Genomic DNA, 23,801 nt, shown 5'->3' on the forward strand with positions numbered 1-23,801 from the left:
AATTTCTTGTCCATCTTTTCGGTTGACACTCTTCATTGTGGTTGCCGATCCGCAATCTCCACAATAGAACCTTAAAGGCTTAGTAGTCTGCCCACTGCGACTATAACTTACCCTCCGGTTATGACGATTATTTTTCTACAATTTACTTGCCGGGGATCCAGTTGTAATCTTTGATCGTAAACTAGTGTTAAACACTATGCCTAAACGTGTAAGTATAATCAATCAAGTTCTCTTTTGGAATTTAAAACGTAAAACGCTTTTCCATTTAAATCTAACATAGAATAACAAATCTTACTTTCGAACAAAAGACCACGTAACATTTTTATTCTAAGCAATACACGTAGGAGTTTCTACACGTATTTACGTGTTTGTGTCACGTAGAAAATGAAGTTTGTTAAATAAACATTCAATATATTTACATCGACGACATTTAGCTATCGAGCGGGAGGTTATATTGGCAGACCTTTTCAGCCTCCATTGTATTTGAGCGGAGGTACAAAGTTCGTTGTACGTCATCGGTGACGTCATAGGACGGGGGGAAACTGGCTGCAGACGCGCTCTTACGGGTCACGTGTAGTGAAGCTACGCGAAAAGCGACCTTATTACTAACTCAATTGGTACAATAATTATTTACCGCAGTATATATTTAATTTGTTATTATAAATAGAGGTTTTACACAATGACTTTAATAATGTGCTGTTGAGAATATTCCGTGGATATTTCACAGGTCATTATTGCAAGTTCAATAATTGATTTTAAATATTAATAACTTCGAACCTCTACAATTCTATTTTTAAATCAGTAACGACACCGTCACATTAAAGAATAATATATAATAATAAAAAATAAATAATAGGGTACGTCAAGTTTTTCATAAAAAATTGACTCACGCTATTTGTAAGGTATTTTCAAAACGATGTACAAAACAAACTTTTTCAATGCAGAGATGTCTTGAAAGTTTACCATACGAGAGTTTTAAATACCGAAAATAAATTTATTGTTCGCGTCTTCATTTGATACTGTAAGAGTTTCAACAATATATAGACACATACATACGTTCTACGAGAAATAAACAGGGTCACATATATGATTTACGTAAAACTTAAAATTGATGCTTGTGAAAGTAAATGCTTAATTTAATTAGTATTTCCTTGTTCTAAGTGTTCTTAATTTAAGTTTCACCATCGTCATCAACATTTTAGATAAGGCTTCTTCCAGAAATCTTCTACAGAACCGGTTGGATACAGCCTTCATTTGTTTACCGATAACTCTACCTAGATCATCTGTCCACTTTAAGACCCCAGCAGCCATCCTTTCTTAACGCTATATGGCTTTTGCACTTCCAATTGAACCTATCAATCTTCCAGGCCTATATCTAAGACTTTTTGTCTACGTAACTTTCGTAATCCTGATCTGAACTTGCAGAGAAACTCCGTGCACAGCCTTCTTCTTGGCTTAGCGAGTATCTGTTAGCTTATCAATGAGAACTGAATAGGTTGACACAAAACTGTGATAAATATATTATACCTATAAGAGAACTCATAAACAAAAATCTGTGATAAGCTGTAACAAAAAGACAAAACTGTAGTGAGGATGGTGGATGAATCGGATAAAATATAAGAGGAAATTAGATAGAATTGTAAAGTGAAAGAACGGAAAGATAGACAATGTGATTAAATAAGAAAAGGACCAATGTAAGAAAAGGACCAATATTTAGCCACTTCCGCACATGCACATGCATTCGCGCAACAAAGTGCACCGCCTGCTAGCCCGCTGATAAATGCGTATGCGGCAAACAATGCGTATTACACAACCGCCACCGTAAATCACTCAACACGTGTTTCACCCTCCAGGAGGCATCTTCAGGAGTTATGTTACACAACAGGAACACATATTTGAAGTCCAAGTCTTCTGTGCATATTATATTTAAATTAAAAATAATAATTATTATTATCGTGGTAAAATATGAGCGTTTTATATAGTGGTGGTAGAGTAACTCGGTCGACAAGTTCTCTAAAAATATTATGTGGTGAGGAATAACATAGTATTGGTCATTAATTAAAACCCGTAATAAAAAGATTGAGGAGAATACCATATGGGATCAATTCCATAGAGACCAGATTCAGATTGAGCTCTCCTATGCTAAGCTATGAAAGTTCCTGCGCGTCTTGATCCAAAAGTCTACTGCAAGCTTCGTTGTTTATAGATGTACGCTGACTGCAAGGTATAGGCTCCCCCAAAGATATTCAGGGGGGTGTATCATAATCGCCATGTTTGGCAGTCAGGTTGGCGATTGAAGTATGTTATTATGGATCCAGAAGACGCTACTGACTATCCTCTGGAATCTTTTTTGTGAGCAGTTGCAATCCTATATAATTAATGCACAAAGTGTGAATTATATGATATTGTATCCCAGGAATCGAACTCGCAACCAGCGATCGAAAGCCTCTAACCTTAACCGCTTATACTAGAGACTCTTTAATATAGTATTTGCTAGCAACATTCAGTTTTTATTACTTCTGTATAAGCTGAAATATAATGTAAAAAGTACATTTTCTTTATTCGCATTATTCGGACTAATTAGTACAAGAAATACAACTTTCGTTTAAAAAATATTTATATAATCTGTGGTAAACATGTTTAAAACAACATATATAGTTATGTTTAAACCATACGTGTAAATAAATTAATAAATTTATATAGCTGTTACTTGTCCGAAACGATCATTCAATTAAATTCAATTTAGATCTAATTGTAAATTAGTTCCAGTGGTTTAAGGCTATGTTAAATTGTAATTCGTATCAAGCCTTAAAATTTAAAACTCGTGATGTGATATAACGTCTGATCCGTCATTCTGACGAAATGTTGTGAAATTATTTTGATAAAACAACGGACATATGTAGCTGTAGTCGAGGTTGCTTTATATATTTACATATATATATATATATATACACACATATATATATATTTATATATATATATATTTATATGTGTATATATATATGTAATTTATTTATGTTAAATTGTCCGTCTGTATTTTTTTTATTTTTTTCTGGTTTCAAAAACAAAATTTTTGTTGCATAATAAGTTGATTTTTGATTATAACTTTGAGTAGGCATTGGTTATTTTTTTTGGATCTTGCCGAAGGGTTTCAACTTTATATGGGTCATCAATTATACAGAATGACGTGACATTTCCTCTACACAGTTCGTGACGTACTGATTTAGGCCAGTTGTTTAAGGAAGGAGAAATCGGGTCCACGCCCCACTTCGCTGCTTTTGTTTGGTACCAACTTATATAGTACGACGTAATGGGAGCTGTTAAATGATTTATTATGAGTCTTGGGGATCTCTGAAAAATAATTCATATTTCAGGAACTGCCTTTGGTTAATACCGATCTTACGCAAGATAGATCGAACTCTATTAATTAGCATGTTCTTATTTGAAACTTTTAAGACACTCTGCAAGTTGTGTTACGTATATCAAATTGTTATATGTATAATTCAACATTTAAAAACTGCGATCTTTTTAAATTATTATGTGAGATTTACTTACGTAACTAAGTAGTAAGTTGTAAATTTAATTATAGGATTTTTAAGTAATTTGGATAAAGGGCAAGAAATCAATCCCTTGTTAAAAATAGGTTTGGGAAATGTCGTCTTTATTCCCATGCATCTTCTTCTAGTGTCTTTTCTGATCTAGCAGCGTAACTTCGAGCATAGCTCTCTCCATTGCTCTCTGGGTGACTCAAGCCTTCTTATAAGACCCGTCGTAAGTGACCACATCTCGGATCCATATGTCATCACTGGCAACACACATTAGTCAAAGAGCTTCGTCTTCAAATAAAAAATACCGTTATTTTGGACCAGATGAGGTTTAAGAGCTTCCTGAACGCTGCCCATCCGACTTGGATTCGGCGAGTGGTCTCTCTCGAAGGAATTACAAATCTAGACGATTTATCCCAGGTATTGTAACGTTGCAAGTTAACGTCCCATAAATCTTAGTTAAAATTTTAACAAAAAAAATATAAACACGGGAAACATCTCATAAATCGCAATAAGGCAAAAAATTGTTCAACCCTTAGCGGGGAACGGTACATCTCAAGTGGCGTGGGGTCGTGGAAAAGTGCTATTGGTTTAGCGGATCTTTGTTTTGATAACAAATTCCAATGCGCCCGCGCATCAGCCAGAGCAGTTTACACCAGTGCTCGGCAGAAGGATCCTGGCCTCGGTCGCGTTCACTAGCTAGGTGTTGTCTCACGCACCGACGCACACTCTTTGTGTCGGTTGCGTTCACCAGCTACGTGTCGTCTCACGCGCAGAGTTCAAGCCAATAAGAATTTACGTTATAAATTCACGTCTTGGTCCTTTTCTTTCTCTGGGCATTATTTAATTCACGCTACAACCTTTACATCGCCTCGGACCCCAAAGGGGTGCGAGTTTTACGCTTAAAATTACCTACTATTTGAGGTTGAATTCATATAACCTTGCACCGGAACCGACACATCCTGTGAACTACCGGCGCTCCCTGCTATCGACTTACTGCCGCCTGACCAGTCCTGGGAGATCGTGCGGCTGGCTACCACCACCATCAGGAGAGTACCGAGCTGCGATGCAAAATTAGACCAGGCCTTCTGCCCACTACCCTTAATTAATTAAATATATATATATTTTTCTTCTTGTGCCTTTTTGTTGCCAACAACCACAACCCCTTTAATTATATGGAAATTATTTTCCCCATAACGGCACAGTATATACAGGCGTCTACAACTTCAAAAAGGCATACGTTACTGAAATTATATGCTGTATATCTACTATTTGCAATCGGATATGTTACATGTCAGGTTCAGAGAAATGTATATCTAAAATAGTTTTCAAATACACAAACGCTACCATAGACAATCGCTGCGTCATTTTCACGTTGAACCTTTCGTGACGTCGATGTAAAAACTTCGCAATCAAAAGCTCGAGTGTCGAGCAATTAATGCCCAACGCCGCCCGGGCGCGACAGACAGTTCGCGCAGTGCAGGGTGATTGGCGCATTGCTTCCTCCGTTTTAACACGTTCACTGCGGGCCCAATTTTGAAGAACTTTCAGCTGGTGCGGCTGAGGTCGAATCAGCCTCAAGCTGAACTTCCTAGTAGTGCGGTTGAGGCCTTTTCTGCCTCATGTTCATCAATATTTTTTTACAATATTGAGTCAATGCTTCGCAGACATAAAGAAAGCTATATTTGTCTTTGTCATACCTACGGTTGAGTGTAAACAGCCGCCGCACTAGAGAGAAAACACGAGTTTTACGCGCCGCACCAGTGCAAAGTCTACCATGAGGCTGAATCGACCTCAAGCCGCAGTGAACGTGTTAAAGCCTGTTACTTTCAATTCTAGTAAAAATATTTATACATACATGTAATAAAAACTTAAAGGTTTGTTTGTATATATCGATATATATATATTGTTGGCAACCGTTTTCAAAAATAAACCGAGAGTTCAATGAGAAATTTAAAATTGAAATTTAATATATAAAAATAGTTTGCGCTAAATCGCTATCAGCTTTTAAAAAGATGGTAAAAGCGCACTTTTTTGGCCTTCAAAATAGTTAGAATAGAATTTAAATATTGAAATAATTCGAAAACCAATCGGAGCCAAAAATAAACGTTCAGCTAGCCGCAGTTTCGCCACCCCTGCTATAAAAGATTTACCTTAAAAATATGATTTTAATTTTAGGTTTAAAACTAAAAAAATGAAGGTCTATGATGCCTTTCTTTTAGAACTTTATTATATATGCGTACACTCAGACCCATGAAGGATTGTACTAAATCCCTAAATTAGACCATATCTGTTAGTCTAAACCAGGGGTGTCAAACTCATGGCCCGAAATGATCTTCTTTGAGGCCTAGTCAATTTTAAAAGCAGTCTCGGCTAGTAAAATATCTTCCGAAATTGCAAAATTACTATTAAAGAAAAGAGGATATTCATCAGGACATTAAAAAATGATATAACTTTACACATGTTTACTATAATGTACTAGTAAAAATAAAAATATTTGCGTCTATGAATATTAAACTCACTAAATGTTTAGGATTGTTTATTTGGTCTAAGTTAGGTTTTGAGTTTCGTACAGTTTATTTAAAGGTTTTAATTATATGGTACCTTGGCAGTTGCAGATAGAACCGGCTGCGGGTGAGGGTCCAGGGCCTCCGAACAATAACGCGGAGGGCGCGGTAGCAAGCCCACCACGAGATGACAACCACAACGCCTCCCAGCCCACACCGCGGCTGCCTATCACACCGTCAGGTAACCTTTCCGTCAATAACACAGTAACGAACTCGAGAATTTTTATTTTTAAATAAGTGTAATGCGTAATTGTTGAATTTAAATAGCTGGCTGTTCACGGTAAAGCGAGTGACCGTCGCGGGAACATGTCTGATAATCAATGTTTCCGCCACTGGGTGATGATGCTTGTCTGGTGATTTAATCATCAACTTCCTGCTGAAATATTTAAAATAAATAAAAGCTTTTTTTCACGGTTTGTACTCGTACAAGAGTTTTTTTTAATAAATCCTTTTATATGTATTTGTAATTATGGTGAGAAATTGAGATATGTTATATCTATATTATTATATAGCCTATATCCTACATACTTACCTAGTGTCATTGACTTATTTATGAAGTGGGGTGATATTAGAAATTTCAAATTATGTATTTTATTTTTCTGATTATAAGTATTTTTTACATAATATTGTTTTCCACACAAGAATTATTTTAATAATTTGTGAAGTAAAATTAACCACAATTTTTTTTATGGTGAAATTGTAATAACGAAAATATTATAGTCTGTTACAATCAAATGAGGCATTTTAGTATTGATTTTACAAACAAGATGTTTTAAATAATTAACTAAGAAAATTAAGTTCTGAAGTAATTATACCCTTTGTACAAAATTATTTTCGTATTTATTATAGCTCTTAGCATTGAAATTAATATCTTGGTAATTAGTTTGTTAATCCGCTGAAAAACGCTTTTGAAAGATGTTAATTAAAAAAAAAAGATTCGAATTTTAAAATTTACTACTGAATGTTCGTCGATTAAATTCTTAAGAAACCTCCTGAAGACTTATTTCAAATAAATTTAATCCAAAGGCCATATTAATCTATAGGGGAAAAATAAATTACAAGTTTTTTTTTATAAAATCTTTTTCTTATAGTTGATAAAGTCGAGCACCAATAGTCCAGGATTAAGATCTACGATCATAGATCGCGAGTTGTATTCCCGAAATATAATCTTATAATTAAAATATATATATATTATTTTTTTCTATACGTGCTGGTTGGTGACAGATTCGCAATTTGAATGTCAAGTACATATTTTTTTTAAAATTAATGAGGTTTATGTCAATGATTCAACCTCCATATATTTTGGCTTTGTTTTTAAATATAATGCCAGTACTGTGGCAGATGTGTGGAGCATTTTAAATAATTGAATGTTTATTCGATGCTGTGATCTGAGTCTATCGATGCGTGACGTCACTACGCATGTTAATAATAGGTTATCTGATTCAAGTAAATCCCCGAAGGGACGTGGCACGCGCTATATTGTCTTCAAAATAATTATAACACTGGCGTGTTTATTATCTATGACGTCACAGTTACGTCAGAACAAGATCTTATAAAATGTTTTTTTTTTAACAATTGATCGATCGAGGTAGAGTTCAGTTTTCATAGGATCCATTCAGCCCGATTGCTACACGCGTCGCGAGAGTCCAAATAGAGATATCTTTTCGTATACCCATTTATTCCATGGAGTATCTTCCTAGCATACATCATTATACTTTCCGATCATCCCATAGATGTCTTATAGTACCTGTTTGAAGCGGCCTGCTTTTAGCCTCTATAGGCGATATTAATAACTTCGTCGGTCCAGCTTGTGGGGAACACTGTGCTTGCTGTCTCGTAGTCCTGATGGGGTACCCAGTGAAACAATACAAATATTTAATACCAAAATAATAAGCATGGAAAAAAGACAGGTAATATGAGAATATGCATAAAAGTGAAGTAAAATAAAAAAAAAGAATTTGAAATTTTTTAATAATATAAAAAGGAGATCCTGTCCACCCATGATGGATATGGTAGAACGAGAGACCCCAACAAAGTAGTAATAAAAAAACTGGTAGAGCTGTTCATTCACCGAATGACTAAATAGTAATGAGTTTAATTTTTTCATTTAATAAATGAACGAATTAACGAATGTGACCCATATAAAAATTTCTATAAAACGTTCAACACGAAATTGGATTAAAAACCTTAACCATCGGAAGTTTCGAACTTTACGACGGAAGCAGTTCGCTTCGGAAGCAATAAGCGAACTCGCGAGTTGCCGTTAAAGTTGCCAGTTTCATGTTTAACTAGCAAAGGAGGTTTCTGTCCTGTGTGATAAATTACTTTATAATTAAATTTATACGCATCACATATAATTAATTTAGATTTATTATAATAATATGCATTAATTTACTTACCTACATTATTTTCAAATTAAGATGAATTTACAGGGTGTTTGGTTATATATGTAATAGATTTAAAGGGGTGAATATACAGCTAATATATTGTAAAGTAATGTATGGCACACTCTATTCAAAAAAATTATCTATCAGAAATATTAAATAAGGTAATGATAATACATAAAAAGAGTTTTCAAAATTGGAATTGCTATACATATGTGCATATATGGTATTATGATACGAGTAACACGCTGCTGACCATCCCCTGGAAACTTGTTTATAAGCAATTGTTGCATAAGTAATGCATGAAGTGTGAACTATTTATAATTGCATCCTGGGAATTGAACTCGTAACTTATGGTAGCAAATCTGGGCTACCACTACTCAACATATATATATGTATATATGTATACATATATGTATATATATATGTATATATATATGTATATATATATATATATATATACTATGTCCCTGCAGACTTTGTACTGCCAGTAGTTATTGGAAACTAGCACTCCGATAATATAAATAAACTAATGTATCGTATTTCTAAATGATCACATTATACAGGTTGTTTGGTAATCGATTTATAAAGCTTTAAAGTTTTTAATGACGTACAATTATCTTTTTAAACCTTTTACTCCTCTAACCAGTTATCTTTAACCCATTTACAGTGATCACTTTTGTAAGTGATGTACGCTCTTTGGTATCTTTTCTTTTCATTTTGTAATTGTAATGGCTGTCATATTGATTATTCATTCTAATTAAAATGCTTAAAATATTAACGCGCATTTTATTTTAATAAGTAAATCACAAAACAGTAAGTTATTACAAAAATAACAGAAGATTTAATAAAAAAACTAATCCAAATGAACGCTTCCATAATTAAATCTCTTAATATAAAATAACACAATGAGAATCCTGAACGCGACCTTACTTGAAAAGACTCCTCAATGAACCCAGTCTAATCGTTTTAATCACATTCATTTTACATCCTCATGACAATAGTTCGAGAAGTTTATTACTAAACTGTTGTTTAGTCGTATCTTTTATTACTTTTTGTTTGGTGTACGTTTTAAATTTATAGTATAATTTTGCGACATTATTAGCAAGTTTATTGTATAAACATACACAGCTATAGAACCCAGCCATAAATATTGCACATCGACTTTTTAAAAGAGAGAATCGGTTAATTTCAGTCCCAAACTACCTATGTGACGTTTTGTCAGTCGTGCGACAGAGATAGCGCTCTACGAAGCCGAAATTAGCCGATTGTCTCTTTCTAAAAGTCGATGTGCAATATTTATCGCCGGGTATTGTATAATGGAGTTTTAAATTGAGCCTTGATGAAGTTATAACGAGCCTTGTCCTTGTATTTCTTTATTTACTTTATTTTTATATACATCGTAACCCTGGTTAAATTTATTTGTGTATTATTTATATCGCATATGATGTCCAAATTGACACTAAACAACAAAGCGGTTGTGAGTCGCAAATACGATGTACTCTATGGTATACCGTATTTTTTATATCGGTTGACCTTAGAGTACATTGTATTTTTGCTAAACAAAATCTACTGAACAACAGTACTGCTTTATCAGTTAACCCTTGCACCACGAAACTATTTTATACATATATGTAGCTAGATTAGCAATAGCTTGTATATATTTCTAGTCCGCATTCGAAACTGAATTTTGGTACTCGGGGTCCGCGGAAGTAATTTCAATGTTAATTTGTCCCCCTTGAGAATTATTGCTTCGCAAGTTCCAATTTCCGTAGCAAACGTATTTGATAGTTATTCGGTAAAATAGCTATTTGATTAGACCTAATCCCTTGACCCTTTGAATTCTGTTTCTATTTTTAATATGACAATTCATAAAAATTAACGAATATTCAAACAAAAAATCCATATGGAAATTGTGTACACAGTGATAAGTTATGTTATTTGTCAATGAAAAGATTAAAAGGTTTTAAACAAATTTTCCTACCATAAAATCATTAAAATATTTATTATTTACAGTTATATAAATGGTGTAATTAATAAGACTTTGTTTTATATATCACATATATTAAATATTTTTTGTTGTCCAATAAATTTTGCCTTTAAAAATCCACTGTAAGGTAGGCCCCCCGCAAATATATCTATGGCCCTCCATAGATATATTAAAGATATATCCCTATATACCTTAATCGCCTCTTTGAAACTCGTTTGTGAGCTATGGCATTCCTATATAATTAATGAACGAAATGTGAATTATATATAAGACTGTATCCCGGAAATCGAATTTGTGACCTACAATCGCAAGTTAAAAGCAAATCGAATTGTAGCATCCCTGACCCATACATGCCTTATTGTCAATAGATTCTACCAGTGCAGCTTTGAAAGCCAGTTCCAGAATTGAACTGATGTTCGCTCTTGAAAGATCTAAACTCTACAGCACATAGAGATATTATACTGTTATCTACTCGTCCATTTCTCTACTGCATACAAATTCGTATTTAAATTATATCTATTTATTTTATTCACTAGGTCAGTGATTCCCAGAGTGGTCTATATCGACCCCTAGGGGTCTATGACAACCTGCAAGGGGTCTACGTCAGCGAAAAAAAAATTGGGGGTCCATGAAATGAAAATGGGGGTCCACAATAGTGGATCTCAACACATACACTGATAGTACCTAATTACTTACATCATACTATCTTATAATATCAAAACAGATTGATTTGACACCAAATGTTGATAATTTATTATTAAAGCATCAGGTTCATCCTTCTCACTAAAAATATTGACTTATTGCTCGTGTTATTTTATTTATAGTTAATTTTATGTTTATTTAATGTTACGTATATTTTACATAACAGATACACAATTTTATTTTGAGTAGTTTTAATTTAAATTCAATGAATAAATGTATAAATTAACTGTGTAACTAATGTGTTTTTACTTTAGGTTTTTAACACTAAACTTCACTACAGTTAGAAATTTACAGGAAATCAATATCAGGTAAGTAGGAGGTCTACCCAACACGGAAAAACATGGCAAGGGGTCTACGACACAAAAAAGTTTGGGGAACTCTGCACTAGGTATACTTGACCTGCTATGCGGCCTTTAGGTATGGTGGTTTCCAAGGGGAATGTTCTATAGGATAACATAAGAAAATTCCAGTATACGTCTATGGTTTACGGTTGAAATATTTACATAAAAATTCAGCCTGGAATATTAAAAATCTAAAACTGTAATAAATCTAGTTTTATCTCGTTTCGGCGTGCACTACAGTGTGAAGGCTTCGCGGCTTGTTGGTCATGAATAAAATTACACTTCATGCACAATAGTATGACTGGTTGTTTCGTGTTTTGCATACTGGACCGTGACCCGTGTAGGCTGTTCCGTGACCCGTAAGGGCTGTGAGCTACGAACGCTACGAACGAGTCGCTACGAACCCTGGACTTTTTTGAAAACAACTTACACAGCTCGACTAATTAATCGTCAGAAGTTGCAGTGAGACGGACATTTGTACAACTGACTACCGTTAAAAATGGCCTATATTTAGCCACTTCCGCACATGCAGTAGTAAGAAATTTTGTTATTATAAAGTACAATGCTCTGTATATATTCTTGATATAAGGCCTCCTAAAGATTTTTCAAACAGATCTTTTCCATTTACATCAAGTATCTAAACTTAGTGCTTATTTATCATAAAAAGCTTCGGTATAAGTATTTAATGGAATCAGGCGTTATTTTGCGGAAGTCCATCCTAATTAAGAAAAGGACTAATATTTAGCCACTTCCGCACATGCAGTGGTAGTCGTGCAACGAAGTGCAACGCCCGCCAGCCCGCTATAAATGCGTATGCGGCAAAAAATGCGAATCACACAACTGCCACCGCCAAATCACTCAACACTTGTTTCACCCCTCCACGGGGCATCTTCAGGAGTTATGTTACACTGATTAGTGCCATCTCTGTGTTTGGCTACCGTTAGATAGGTCTCCCACTTTTTTTCCTCCCGTTTTATCAACTGTAACTTTAACTTGCTAATTTGCTTGTTTTTTTTTTATTAAGACTATTATTTCACAGACATTAGCGTCTTTGCCTTTGTTGCTATATTTACGTTAAAAAAAATTTAAATCACTTGAACCATGTACTATATCATTGGTGTCTTGTTTGTTTTTAACGATGCCCTAACAATGTCCAGTTTGTAAAATTCCGTTTCGAGCGACCACTTCCTCATTCCCAGTCCCTATTGCCTTCGTAAGGCTTATCCGCTTGGCCAAGGACACAATAATATGATATGACAATGGCTTCATTGTTTTCCATTCCACACATTTCTATTCTTGTAATCCAGTTAAAACAGGGTTTAAAATAAATCGTTATTTATTGCTTTTCCCTTGGACACGCACGGCCCGTCCTTGACCCAGAGAGTGCGTTTTGCATCGCACTGCCCTCTAAGGCTTCGACCACGCTGTTCATGAATGCTTAAAAATGTGGGATAATCCGGAACATTGTTTTATTTTTATTTATATATTAACACTTTTTTGTACACCATAGACAATAAATAGAAGGAAAAAAAGAAACAATTCATATGGTACAAGAGGCGGTCTTATCGCTCGAGGAAATCTCTACCAGACAACCTTTATATATATATATATATATATATATATATATAAATGTGTGTGTGTGTGTGTATTTATATATACATATATATTTACATGAGAAAGGTACTACATAAATACGAATAAATAAGAGATGCTATAACAATAACCTACTTTAAAGGCAAAGGAAGTGCTCTTTGACCATTTTTAATGCCCACAGTAATTTATCTAATTGGTTCACCAGAACCTAGCTTATTCCAAAACTTGACAGTCAACAGACAACGTTACAACATTAAAAAATTATCTTTAAACATAGTATAATGAGCAGGCATAGTCAATTTCAAGTTCTCCGATGATCTATGCAACTTATCATGTGAGCCACGTAAGAAAATAAATCTAGAATAAGAGTAAGAGTAAGTAAGCGGGTTAAATAAGATAAAAGAGAAGGTTAAAGGATGCGGGCAATCTGGCAAAGTCGAATCGACAACCATTTGAGCTTATTATGAAATTCAGGAAAATAGTCATATTCGCACAGACCAAATATGAACTTAATACAACAATTCTGGAGGCTATAAAGCTTGTTGAGTTGTTCTTCAGTAATATTATAGCTAGCATTAGCGTAATCACTATTATCAAGTACATACAGTACATCTCTAGTACATTGTAATTTTATTTCTCGAGTCAATATTTGTCAAATCATACCATAGCGTGTCATAATTATCTGAACTTACGCATAAATGTGTACAAAATGACTAGTTATAGGTGCAAAAGCTTTAAATAAATAACTTATTTGTTGTAAACTCTAAAGCTATTTCCAATCAACCTGTATAAAGTGATCACTAAGAATTATGTAAAAATTTTTTTCTATAATTTTTTTATCATTTTTATTTACCCTTATAAAACTTAAACTAACTATTTTCAATCACTCTGTAACGTATGTAACATTATATAACATTTATTACAAAATAATAAAGTGAAATTCAAAGAAAATGTTTATGAAACCTATTCTCATGAGAACATCGAGGGATTATCAATTCGTTCGGTTATTCCCCGAGATGCGAGTAACATTTCGTCGAATTTACGCGCGAACGCTTCAGCTGTTTCGCAATGTTCGTCGTACCCGCCGTCGGAAATGAATTTTCATTAGCGCGCCCAGTGACACTTTCGCTCCAATATCGATAATTCATTACCGAGCTTCTTACTTAAAATCGATTACTTCACAGATTATATTTTAATCGATTTGTTGTATATAGTATGACATGTTATAGGTGTAGTTTTAAACGGGTAATGCATAGCTCATTTAGACAGAAAGATCATTTTGAAGCTTTTACATCTATTTCCAATAAAACTGTATAAAGTGGCTGGCGGGCGGTGCACTTTGTTGCACGACTACCGCTGCATGTGCGGAAATGGCTAAATATTGGTCATGTAATGTAATGTCATTTGTTCATTCAACTATTATTCTTCACAAATCTTTAATTTTTCTTAATCATTTCATTCATCACCTCACTTTCTTCAATAATACAGGTTTAAATTTTTTTCTGTTTTGTTTTGTTTTAATTTTTTGGTGCCTCTTTCTTACATTTACATTCATTTAAAATTTAATTTTTATTTTCACATTTTCACACTACATTTATCACAGATTAAAGTATTTATTTTGACTTGTCTTATGTCAATTCCGGTTGAATATAAGTGAATTATGAATGGACTCGTAACAGATAATGAGTTTAAATAAATACATTTAAAAAACTTTTAAGTTAAACGGTTTTTTGATACCCATATTATGGTGGTTGTGGAAAAATATGTACCTAGTCCGCCATATTAGAACGGCGTCCATCTTGAATTTTAATTTTTGACATAATCATCATGTTTTACTAGTGTAGCCCTTTCATTTGATACCTATATTGAGGAGGTTAAGGAAAAATATGTAATCCGTCATTTTGTATCGGCGGCCATCTTGGATTTATAATGTTATTGATTTTATTATATTGTATTGTCATCTAAATTAAATGCGTGTACCAAATTTCAGATCAATTTGACAACGAGAAAGTGCTTAAATTTCAATTTCTAATTTTGACCCAAATTAATAAACAAATAAATTCCGTACGGGTCGAACTAAATAAAACCGTTTAAAAATGTGTTAAAATGAGGTACGTTTACGAAGCGTTCAATTTACGGGACGCGCGTAGCGGAGAGTAAGGACTCAACGGAGGTGGACCGCGGGTCGAGGGCAGGTCACGAGGGTACGCGGGGAAGTACCACGCCGTCCGAGCCTTTGCAGAGCAAACAGACGTTTATTTACTTTCTTTCAATTCAATTTTTATTTCCGATTTATAACATGATTGATTTGAAATCAGAATTCAATAAGGACTCTTGTTATGTATATTGTTTTATCGCGGTAAAAGCACAAACATTTAATGGAATCAGGCGTTACCTTGCGGAAGTCTATCCTAAGTAAGAAAAGGGCCAATATTTAGCCACTTCCGAGTCATTCTGTGTTTGGCACTAATCGGTGTAACATAACTCCTGAAGATGCCCCGTGGAGGGTTGAAACACATGTTGAGTGATTTGACGGTGGCAGTTGTGTAGTTCGCATTGTTACCCGCATGCGCATTTGTCAGCGGGCTGGCGGGCGGCGCATTTTGTTGCACGACTACCACTACATGTGCGGAAGTGGCTAAATATTGGTTCTTTTCTTACTTAAAAGCACAAACGTATACGGTGTAAGATAGATCAAAAAAGCGCTTTGATGGCCTTCTAATCAACGTTTTTATTTCTCTTAATATGCATAACCTCAAATTTTTTTAATTTAAACTTTATTTTTGTTTATTTTGGATTTGACGTGGCGTTCTTTGTCTGCCACTAGGAAGGCGACGGTTTCAGTTTTCATCCGTTGCTTCAACTCCACCTCGCACTCATATTTTTCTTTTGTGAATACGGTACAGCTCATTATTGCGTGCACCAAGGTTTAGTCCACCGCTGGGGTATAGTTGCATATGCGTAGGTACTCGACGAATCTGTCCCGTTGTCGTTTACTTTCGAATTAGCTATCTGTTCATTCCTAATTCTATTTCTTAGAAGAATCTCGAGTAAAGGATGTATGGTTCCTTAAGCTGCTTTAGCTTGGCAAATGACAATAAAAATGGACGATAAAACTCTCCACAGATAATAATAATAATAATTACATATATTCGTTTTAGATATTATCGATGACAGTTGAAATGTGGATCGAAATTTTTTTTATAAGTTGACGTAGATTACGATAAAACTTCGGACTTTTTGCGAGGAGCAACGTTTTTCCTGATTGCTTCGAACGATAAAAAACTTGAATTTAGTTCTTTGTCCAAGATGGAACGAGATAGCGTACGCGTTATAAATTTCCCTCGATCTTTTCCTCTTAAATTGAAAGATGTATTATATAAGTAGGAAAATGTTTTACTTCGAAAATATTATTTGACGTTGTAAGTAATTTTATATATCTCCGTGAAAGAATCCAAAGCCTTTGTTAAGGTTAGGTTAATAAGAGCTGCATTATATAGGAGATAAAAATGCTTTATGTTAGTAATATGATATGATATATGATAAAATTGATGATTTACTATAGGAAAAAAATGTAAAATTCGTTTTAAAATAGTTACTTGCCATTTCTCAATATAATAAACATTTCGAACCTGACAGTAGTCTATTACAAAGATTGAATATATGTTTTATTGTATCATAAATTATTATGTTTCAAATAATTATAGACAGAACTACCAACTTTGACAAAAAAATTATCTGCTTTACCGGGAGTTTTAGTGACAAATTCACATTACTTTTTGATCAGAGAATTATATATATATTTTTAACTTGAACTTTACGTCCAGTGGTGAAAATTTCAAATTTTCATTTATATTATATATAGATATATATACACACATAATATCTTGTTTATTATATAATGTGTTCTATGATAGATAATTTACTTGTAAAAATTGTAACAATAAATCATCTTTTCTTTCTCCTTTCTCTCTCAGTTTATTTACTCGTATTATTCAATTTCTATAATAATGATTTATTTGTCGGCTTAAAGTCCATTTAAAATTTATTAAAAAAACAGACTTAAATGTTGTCTATGCTTACTCGGAAAGCTAATTATTGTCGCGCAGTCTTTATTAAACTATATTTGTAAAGAGCAACTGTTGAGTGCCTTCCGAGCCGGTGGTAGCTTCCTGTAGGGTCAACAATACTGACATTTTATGTTGATTGATGATTCGAAAGTGTTTGTAACAGCCTGTTCAAATAAAGAACATTTTGATTTTGATTTTATTAGTTATTGCTTTCAAAAGATAGACATCACTTTGAAATACGTTTTATTTTTTTATTGCGCTACGACTGGCCAATGATTGGACAATATAAAGTTTCTCATGACATCTTAATAATATTTGCAAATCAAAAGAAATGTTTACCTTAAAATCGAATGCCGTTATTATGATGTCAATTATTTGATACGTAATATGCGAATTCTAAATTTAAACATAGATTTGTAAATATGTCAGAATGGACTCAATCAATAATACAGTCGTTGTCATTGTGTTTATGTTAAAGAAGGATTAAATACGTGTACATATTTTTTTTTACTACCATCCTGCTAACTAGGAGAGCAAAAAACTTATTAATAGTTTATATACAGCAGACTAAATAGTACAGAGTCAAAATGGAATAATCAAAATATTCGAAAAAAAATTATAATTTACTATGATAGGTAGTCGGAAAATTATAATTATTATGTTTTATCAATTCATTTCAATTACCTATTAAACCTTTTGCAAATGACGCCTTTTTCTGTCTGTACTTATATGTGCACAGATAATAAATATATATTATTTAATATTCATAAGTCCGCTCTTCCCGAATTTTAACAGTTCAAAAGCAATGAGTACGTTTTGCGGCTTGCCTATGGTCAAAGGTTATGTATTGAGTCCATTAAATACTTTAAATAAATAAAAAAATTCGATCGCTGTCAAATGATATCTTTTAGTATATGTTTTCAATGTTTTAAAAGACAAAACAAATAAGACACATCTTTTATACATTGTTATTAGAATAAAATACTAATAAGTATTTAATCATCTATTTAAGCACTTTATTTGTATTCTTAGCCCCGAGAAATGATAAAAAATTTTAAAAGAACGTAACAAAATTCGTTATTTTTCGAGTACTTGAACATAAATAAAGAAAAGTATTTTTAAAGGTATTATTGGGTCCTTAAATATACTTTTGTACTTTCACATCGCCTGTCCGTTTATATTAACAATACACAATAATAAATAATTGCTATATATTTATAGCAGACACGAATGTTTTTTTTAAATCTATTATTGTACATATTGATTTATTGTTGCTTATTATTAATATAAATATATTGTAAAGATTGCAATGTTATTAAATTAAAAAGTTTTGTTAAAGTTACGGTTATTTACGGTGTTTTGCTTAAAAGTGAAATAAATTCCGACTCCATGATTTATTATAATCTAAAATAGATAGTTTTTACAGTTAGTTTTTACAGCAAACAGAACCATATACACATTAAAACTTAGTAGTTACTTTATATTCTTTTTTTTTTGTATTGTTTGCATTTTGTTTTTACTCATTTCTGGTTTTGCATAAATGTAACAGATTAGTTTGCAGAGATAAATGCGTAGACTAAACATAAGATAACGCGCAATTTGAATATAGTAAATTTCAAAAAAAAATCAATACACATTAATTGTATCAAGATGCGTCTTTCTGGGAGCCTATTTACGAGAATAACTTCAAATGAAGATTACTTTGGCTCAAATATAGATTCATGAGAAATAGCTCTACAAACAAGAGCCGCTTCAAAGTTATTTTTAAAAATAGAATCACCCAAATTCGAAATTTGATTTACCTGAAACGCACACATCGCTATTGCTGGCCAGTACGGCTGCAATACTTTTTTGTTAAATCATTTTAGAGCGTTCGAATTCGAAAGCCATCAGTGATATGGTTACTATTGTTGTGTTAGGATCTGTAAAATATAGCATCTCAAACAATCTTGGCTACCATTGTCCTATCCCTGATGCTCCGGAGGTACGGTGCACTTTATTGCACGACTACTGCTACATAGCGAAAGTAGCTATATATTAGTCCTTTTCTTACTTAGGATGGACTTTCACAAAGTAACGCCTGAATCTATTAGAAAATTAAACGTATTTGACAATATTAGTTTGAATAGCCCTGACCATAATTATACTAGGTTATATCTTATCGAATTTACAGATGTTTATTTTATATATAATAAAAGCATGTATTACGGGTTCAGTACGCGACTCGCGTTACGCGCGGAACTCTATTTTCTGCTGCACTAAGATACCGCATAGTGGCACTGAAGGCCGTTCGCGGAGTGCGGTAAAACTAATTGGCCCCGACTTCAATGAGCTTCGCTTTTCACGTCAATACCTTTGTACAGTGTTAATGAAATCATATTAAATATTTTAATATATCTGACTCTCTAGTCAGTATATCCATCGTGTTATTACTGAGGACCTATTTTTTTAAATACATGTCTTCAGAGGCTACTTATACGTATATATATGGTTGGTTATATTTATAAGAGCTATACAGGAGTGAATGTATATATATATTAGCTGTCAATAAATGTATTATTATACCCTAACCAAAAACCAATTGTTTTCAAAATTAGAATAACTGAATATTATAATTAATTATTGTTCCTGCAGATTTCGTACTACTAGAAAGAAATTAGAAATTAGCCTTTCGCATTGGTATAGAGAAATGATTTAATGTAACATATTTCAGTACGATTATTTTGTACATACTGAATGAAATTTACGTATATGTGACCTATATACATATATTTAAATATATATGTATATGTATATATATATATATATATGTATATATATATATACATATTACAGAAAAACCGATTGATTTTTATCTCTCCGATATTCTAAATTTGTATACAAGATGGCGAAAGATTGTTGATAACGAAGGTGAATATATTGTTGATTGGAAATAAAAACTTGTTAAAAATGTAGTCGTGTGAATTTTAATTATAAAAGCGACATTACTTTCCGATCCCCGAAATGATAAGAATCGATTAGTTTTATGTATAATATCTATAGAAACGAAATTCCTTTGCGGTCCTTCTAATATTTTCCAGCGTATACAATTCTTCTTCTCATTTGTGAAATCTTGTTGGAGTAGTCGTAGTCATGCTCTGGTCGGTTTTGGTGCACTTGCTGCTTCCGCTATGCGTCGCCATTAGCTCTGTGTTTGGCGGAGTGAAAACATTCATTTACGGAATTACTAGTGATAATTTCCTGACGTTTGTCCATGTGTGTACAACAGAGAGTGTTAAATCTAGTTAATTTATGGTCTTACGAAAAAACGGAGCTATTCTCAAAGAGTAATAAGAACACTAGCAGAGAACTAGACTAGACTAGAACACTACATTGAACTGTGAAAATTTTGTATATTAAAACTGTACCTCTACTGGTTCGTCTTGTTTAAATTGGCTTGAAATCACTTCCAATTTGTGAAATGGAAGCATTATCAATTCACGAACCAACGAGTCTCACCTTTTCATAAACTTGACCTTATCATACAGACAAATCGGTAGCAATTTAAGCCCCACTTACTCTAGTACATACGTTGTGTATTCAGTATATTGTTGTGTATTACTTTCAGTCGATAGACTCCCACTGCAAGGTATACTTCTTCCCCAAGATTAGCCGCGACTTGTCCTGCGCTGACGGTATTCAGCGACTTCCTTAACTAAGTCGTCGGTCCGCCAAGTGGCAGCTTACCCACGCCGCGTCAACCGGCCCCATCGGCCGCCACTTAAGACGATCAATTCTTTGAGCTACGTCGATGATCTTTTTTCTTTTGCGGATCTTTCTGATTCGATCTCGCTTCGTAACTCCAATGCTCTCCGGGTAACCTTGAACCTTCTTTATTATGTTATGTATTTAAATAATTGATATTAAATGTGAGATAGATATATAATGTTAATGCAAAACTATGTAAAACAATGTTCGATTAATAAAAACAATCAGCCAAGCCAGTCACAAGTCAAGAAGTGTTGTAGAGCGCCATCTTTCGCCCGATGTGTATAAACATTTATATTTCTGTGGAATTCCCCTTTTCGATGCGCCTCTGACGATGACGTAACGTGGAAGTGAATTACTCTAACTACCGTCATAAACATTATCGTAAAAGTCACCATAACAAAAAACTTTTAATGGAATCAGGCGTTACCTCGCGGAAGTCCATCCTAAGTAAGAAAAGGACAGAGGACTCTGTGTTTGGCACTAATCGGTGTAACATAACTCCTGAAGATGCCCCGTGGAGGGGTGAAACACGTGTTGAGTAATCTGGCGGTGGCAGTTGTGTGATTCGCATTGTTTTCCGCATACGCATTTATCAGCGGGCTGGCGGGCGGTGCACTTTATTGCATGACTACCACTGCAAGTGCGGAAGTGGCTAAATATTGGTCCTTTTCTTACATAACAAAAAACATCTGATTTTGCTGTGGGTTTTACTTAGATCAGTGTGCGTTTGGAATCCTAGTATCTTTAATTTGATGGATTCCTTATGGGGTAGTTGTATTTGATTCTAGATTCTATTTCTATGTTGTATTCTTTTATTTGATCAAATGAATAGTTTTTTTTAAGTACAGTTATGCGCTACTAATGGACGGAGATGAGTTATCACCGGAGCGCGTATCTGATCTTCTTTCGATGAAGTTTAGGGGGTGGATGTCGTCAACCACCCGGGCACGTTGGGAGGGAAAACGATAGTCTAGATGCTATATACACATATGTACAAAGAGTATTTACAATTAAAACGACTCTAATACAACAGCAGCGAACACATTACTTGGCCTCCGAATTCAAATAGGCGTTCAAATTTGAATTCGAAAGTTCTAGAATGATTTTACATAGAAGTGTTGTGGCCATAGTGGCCAGCAATATGGAGTAACTCTAAGGTTCTGTTTATATATTATACCACTAGACAGACTCGATATTATAAGCTAATACAAAATTTGATACAATTCTGTATTTTTTTGTATCAAATTGATAATATGAATATATTAAACGGGAATATACAATACGTGATATACTAAAGCAAACGAGTAAATGAATGAGGTGATGAACTGTGATGATATAAGACACAGGTCTCCCCTAAAGATTTTCAAATAGACCGATTGAAAGCGGTCTGAATTTTACAACTATATTTCTCTTTTACAGAAGTACTAAAAGCGTATAGCGAGAGATTGACAGAGTGGGAGAGGAACGAGGTGAGGAAGTATCCGGAGATCTGGTTCGTCGGCTTAGAGGCCAATAAGGTTCAAGCGCGATCAAACCTTCCGAACAATTGCGGCTTCGATGACGAAAATGGCAGTTACAATAAGGTAAGCATAATGCTACCGAAACCGATATACCGCACCTTAGGTATGCGCGCGGTGAGACGGAGGGGAGTATCGGACGCTATGTTCTATCAATCCGCCGTCAACACTCGTAGTGGCGGCGCTTTTGTTCTGTTTTCTTTGGCTACAACCTTAACACTATATCTTGCAGCACGGTACTGCGGTTTTGGTAGCATTATAGTCAATCATATTTGGCAAACTCTAAAAAAAACAAATGGTACTGCAAAAAATTATATAGATACATGAAAATCTACCTTATTATTTGCGGTTCAAGTATCAAATTTGAAAACCCAACTTGACAGATTATGAAAGTTAATAATATCCAATATCAAAAAATTTAACCATAAAACCGTATTTCTATGAATTCTTCTTTCTAACCTATGAAATCACAATTGTTTTTTGTCTTTCGCAGCAAATCCATGATCACATAGCCTATCGGTACGAAATTCTCGAAGTGATCGGCAAAGGCTCCTTTGGTCAGGTGATCAGAGCGCTCGATCACCGCACCGGCGAACAGGTCGCTATCAAGATCATCAGGAACAAGAAACGCTTCCACCATCAGGCTCTCGTCGAGGTCCGAGTGCTGGATCACCTGCGGCTGAAGGACAAGGACCAATCGCACAACGTCATACATATGCTAGACTACTTCTACTTTAGGAATCATCTCTGCATCAGCTTCGAGCTTATGAGGTAAGGAATTTCATCTAAGCGATCGTATAGTTTAATTAAAAGTCTAAGTTTAACATTATAAAGAACCATTACGCATTTTAAAAAAAGGGTTAGAAAGCTGTTGTTTAAAAAGCTGACTGTATCATCACGATAATTGGATTTTATTATTTATTATATTTATATAAATAGTTTATGTTTTTGTATATAATTACACTATGTAGTTCCCATTAGTATCGATTCGATTTCACTATTTTATTTGTTTTATGATATTAACTTATTCCACCTACCTTTATTAAGTTATTTCTGAATCGCCTAGCGGTTAACTGGTAGGAATGCCTACGGCGTTAAGTTTGCCGTTATGCATAAAATGTGTAAAAAGTAATTTAAATTAATAAATAAGTAAATAAAGTTTACATTATTTATTAAAAAATCTAAATAGCCAAAAATGTATACCCACAATTTTGACAAATGATCTCAATAAGGTCACCAGATCATTATCTAGATCTAGATGCGAGCAACCGGTCTTGTTAGAAATCTATGGGAGCATCATGTCCAGCGCTGGACTTCGTAGTGCTGAAATGATGATGGTGAA

At 33.9% G+C, this 23,801-nt stretch overlaps 1 protein-coding gene across 1 annotated transcript in view; it reads left to right on the plus strand.

The window, feature by feature from the left end:
- Positions 1-3,869: 3,869 nt before the first annotated feature.
- Positions 3,870-23,801, plus strand: part of Dyrk2 (Dual-specificity tyrosine phosphorylation-regulated kinase 2) — a 43,023-nt gene continuing 23,091 nt past the window's right edge. Inside the window, exons 1-4 of the mRNA XM_068765579.1 lie at positions 3,870-3,965; positions 6,158-6,293; positions 22,362-22,525; positions 22,953-23,230. Of these exons, the coding sequence (XP_068621680.1) occupies positions 3,870-3,965; positions 6,158-6,293; positions 22,362-22,525; positions 22,953-23,230 (674 nt within the window). The remainder of the gene's footprint in view (positions 3,966-6,157; positions 6,294-22,361; positions 22,526-22,952; positions 23,231-23,801) is intronic.

The sequence above is a fragment of the Battus philenor genome, unplaced genomic scaffold, assembly GCF_028537555.1.
Source record: "Battus philenor isolate CCGP_79_NKW_IND1 unplaced genomic scaffold, ilBatPhil1.0.hap1 SCAF_2, whole genome shotgun sequence".
NCBI classification, from domain to species: domain Eukaryota; kingdom Metazoa; phylum Arthropoda; class Insecta; order Lepidoptera; family Papilionidae; genus Battus; species Battus philenor.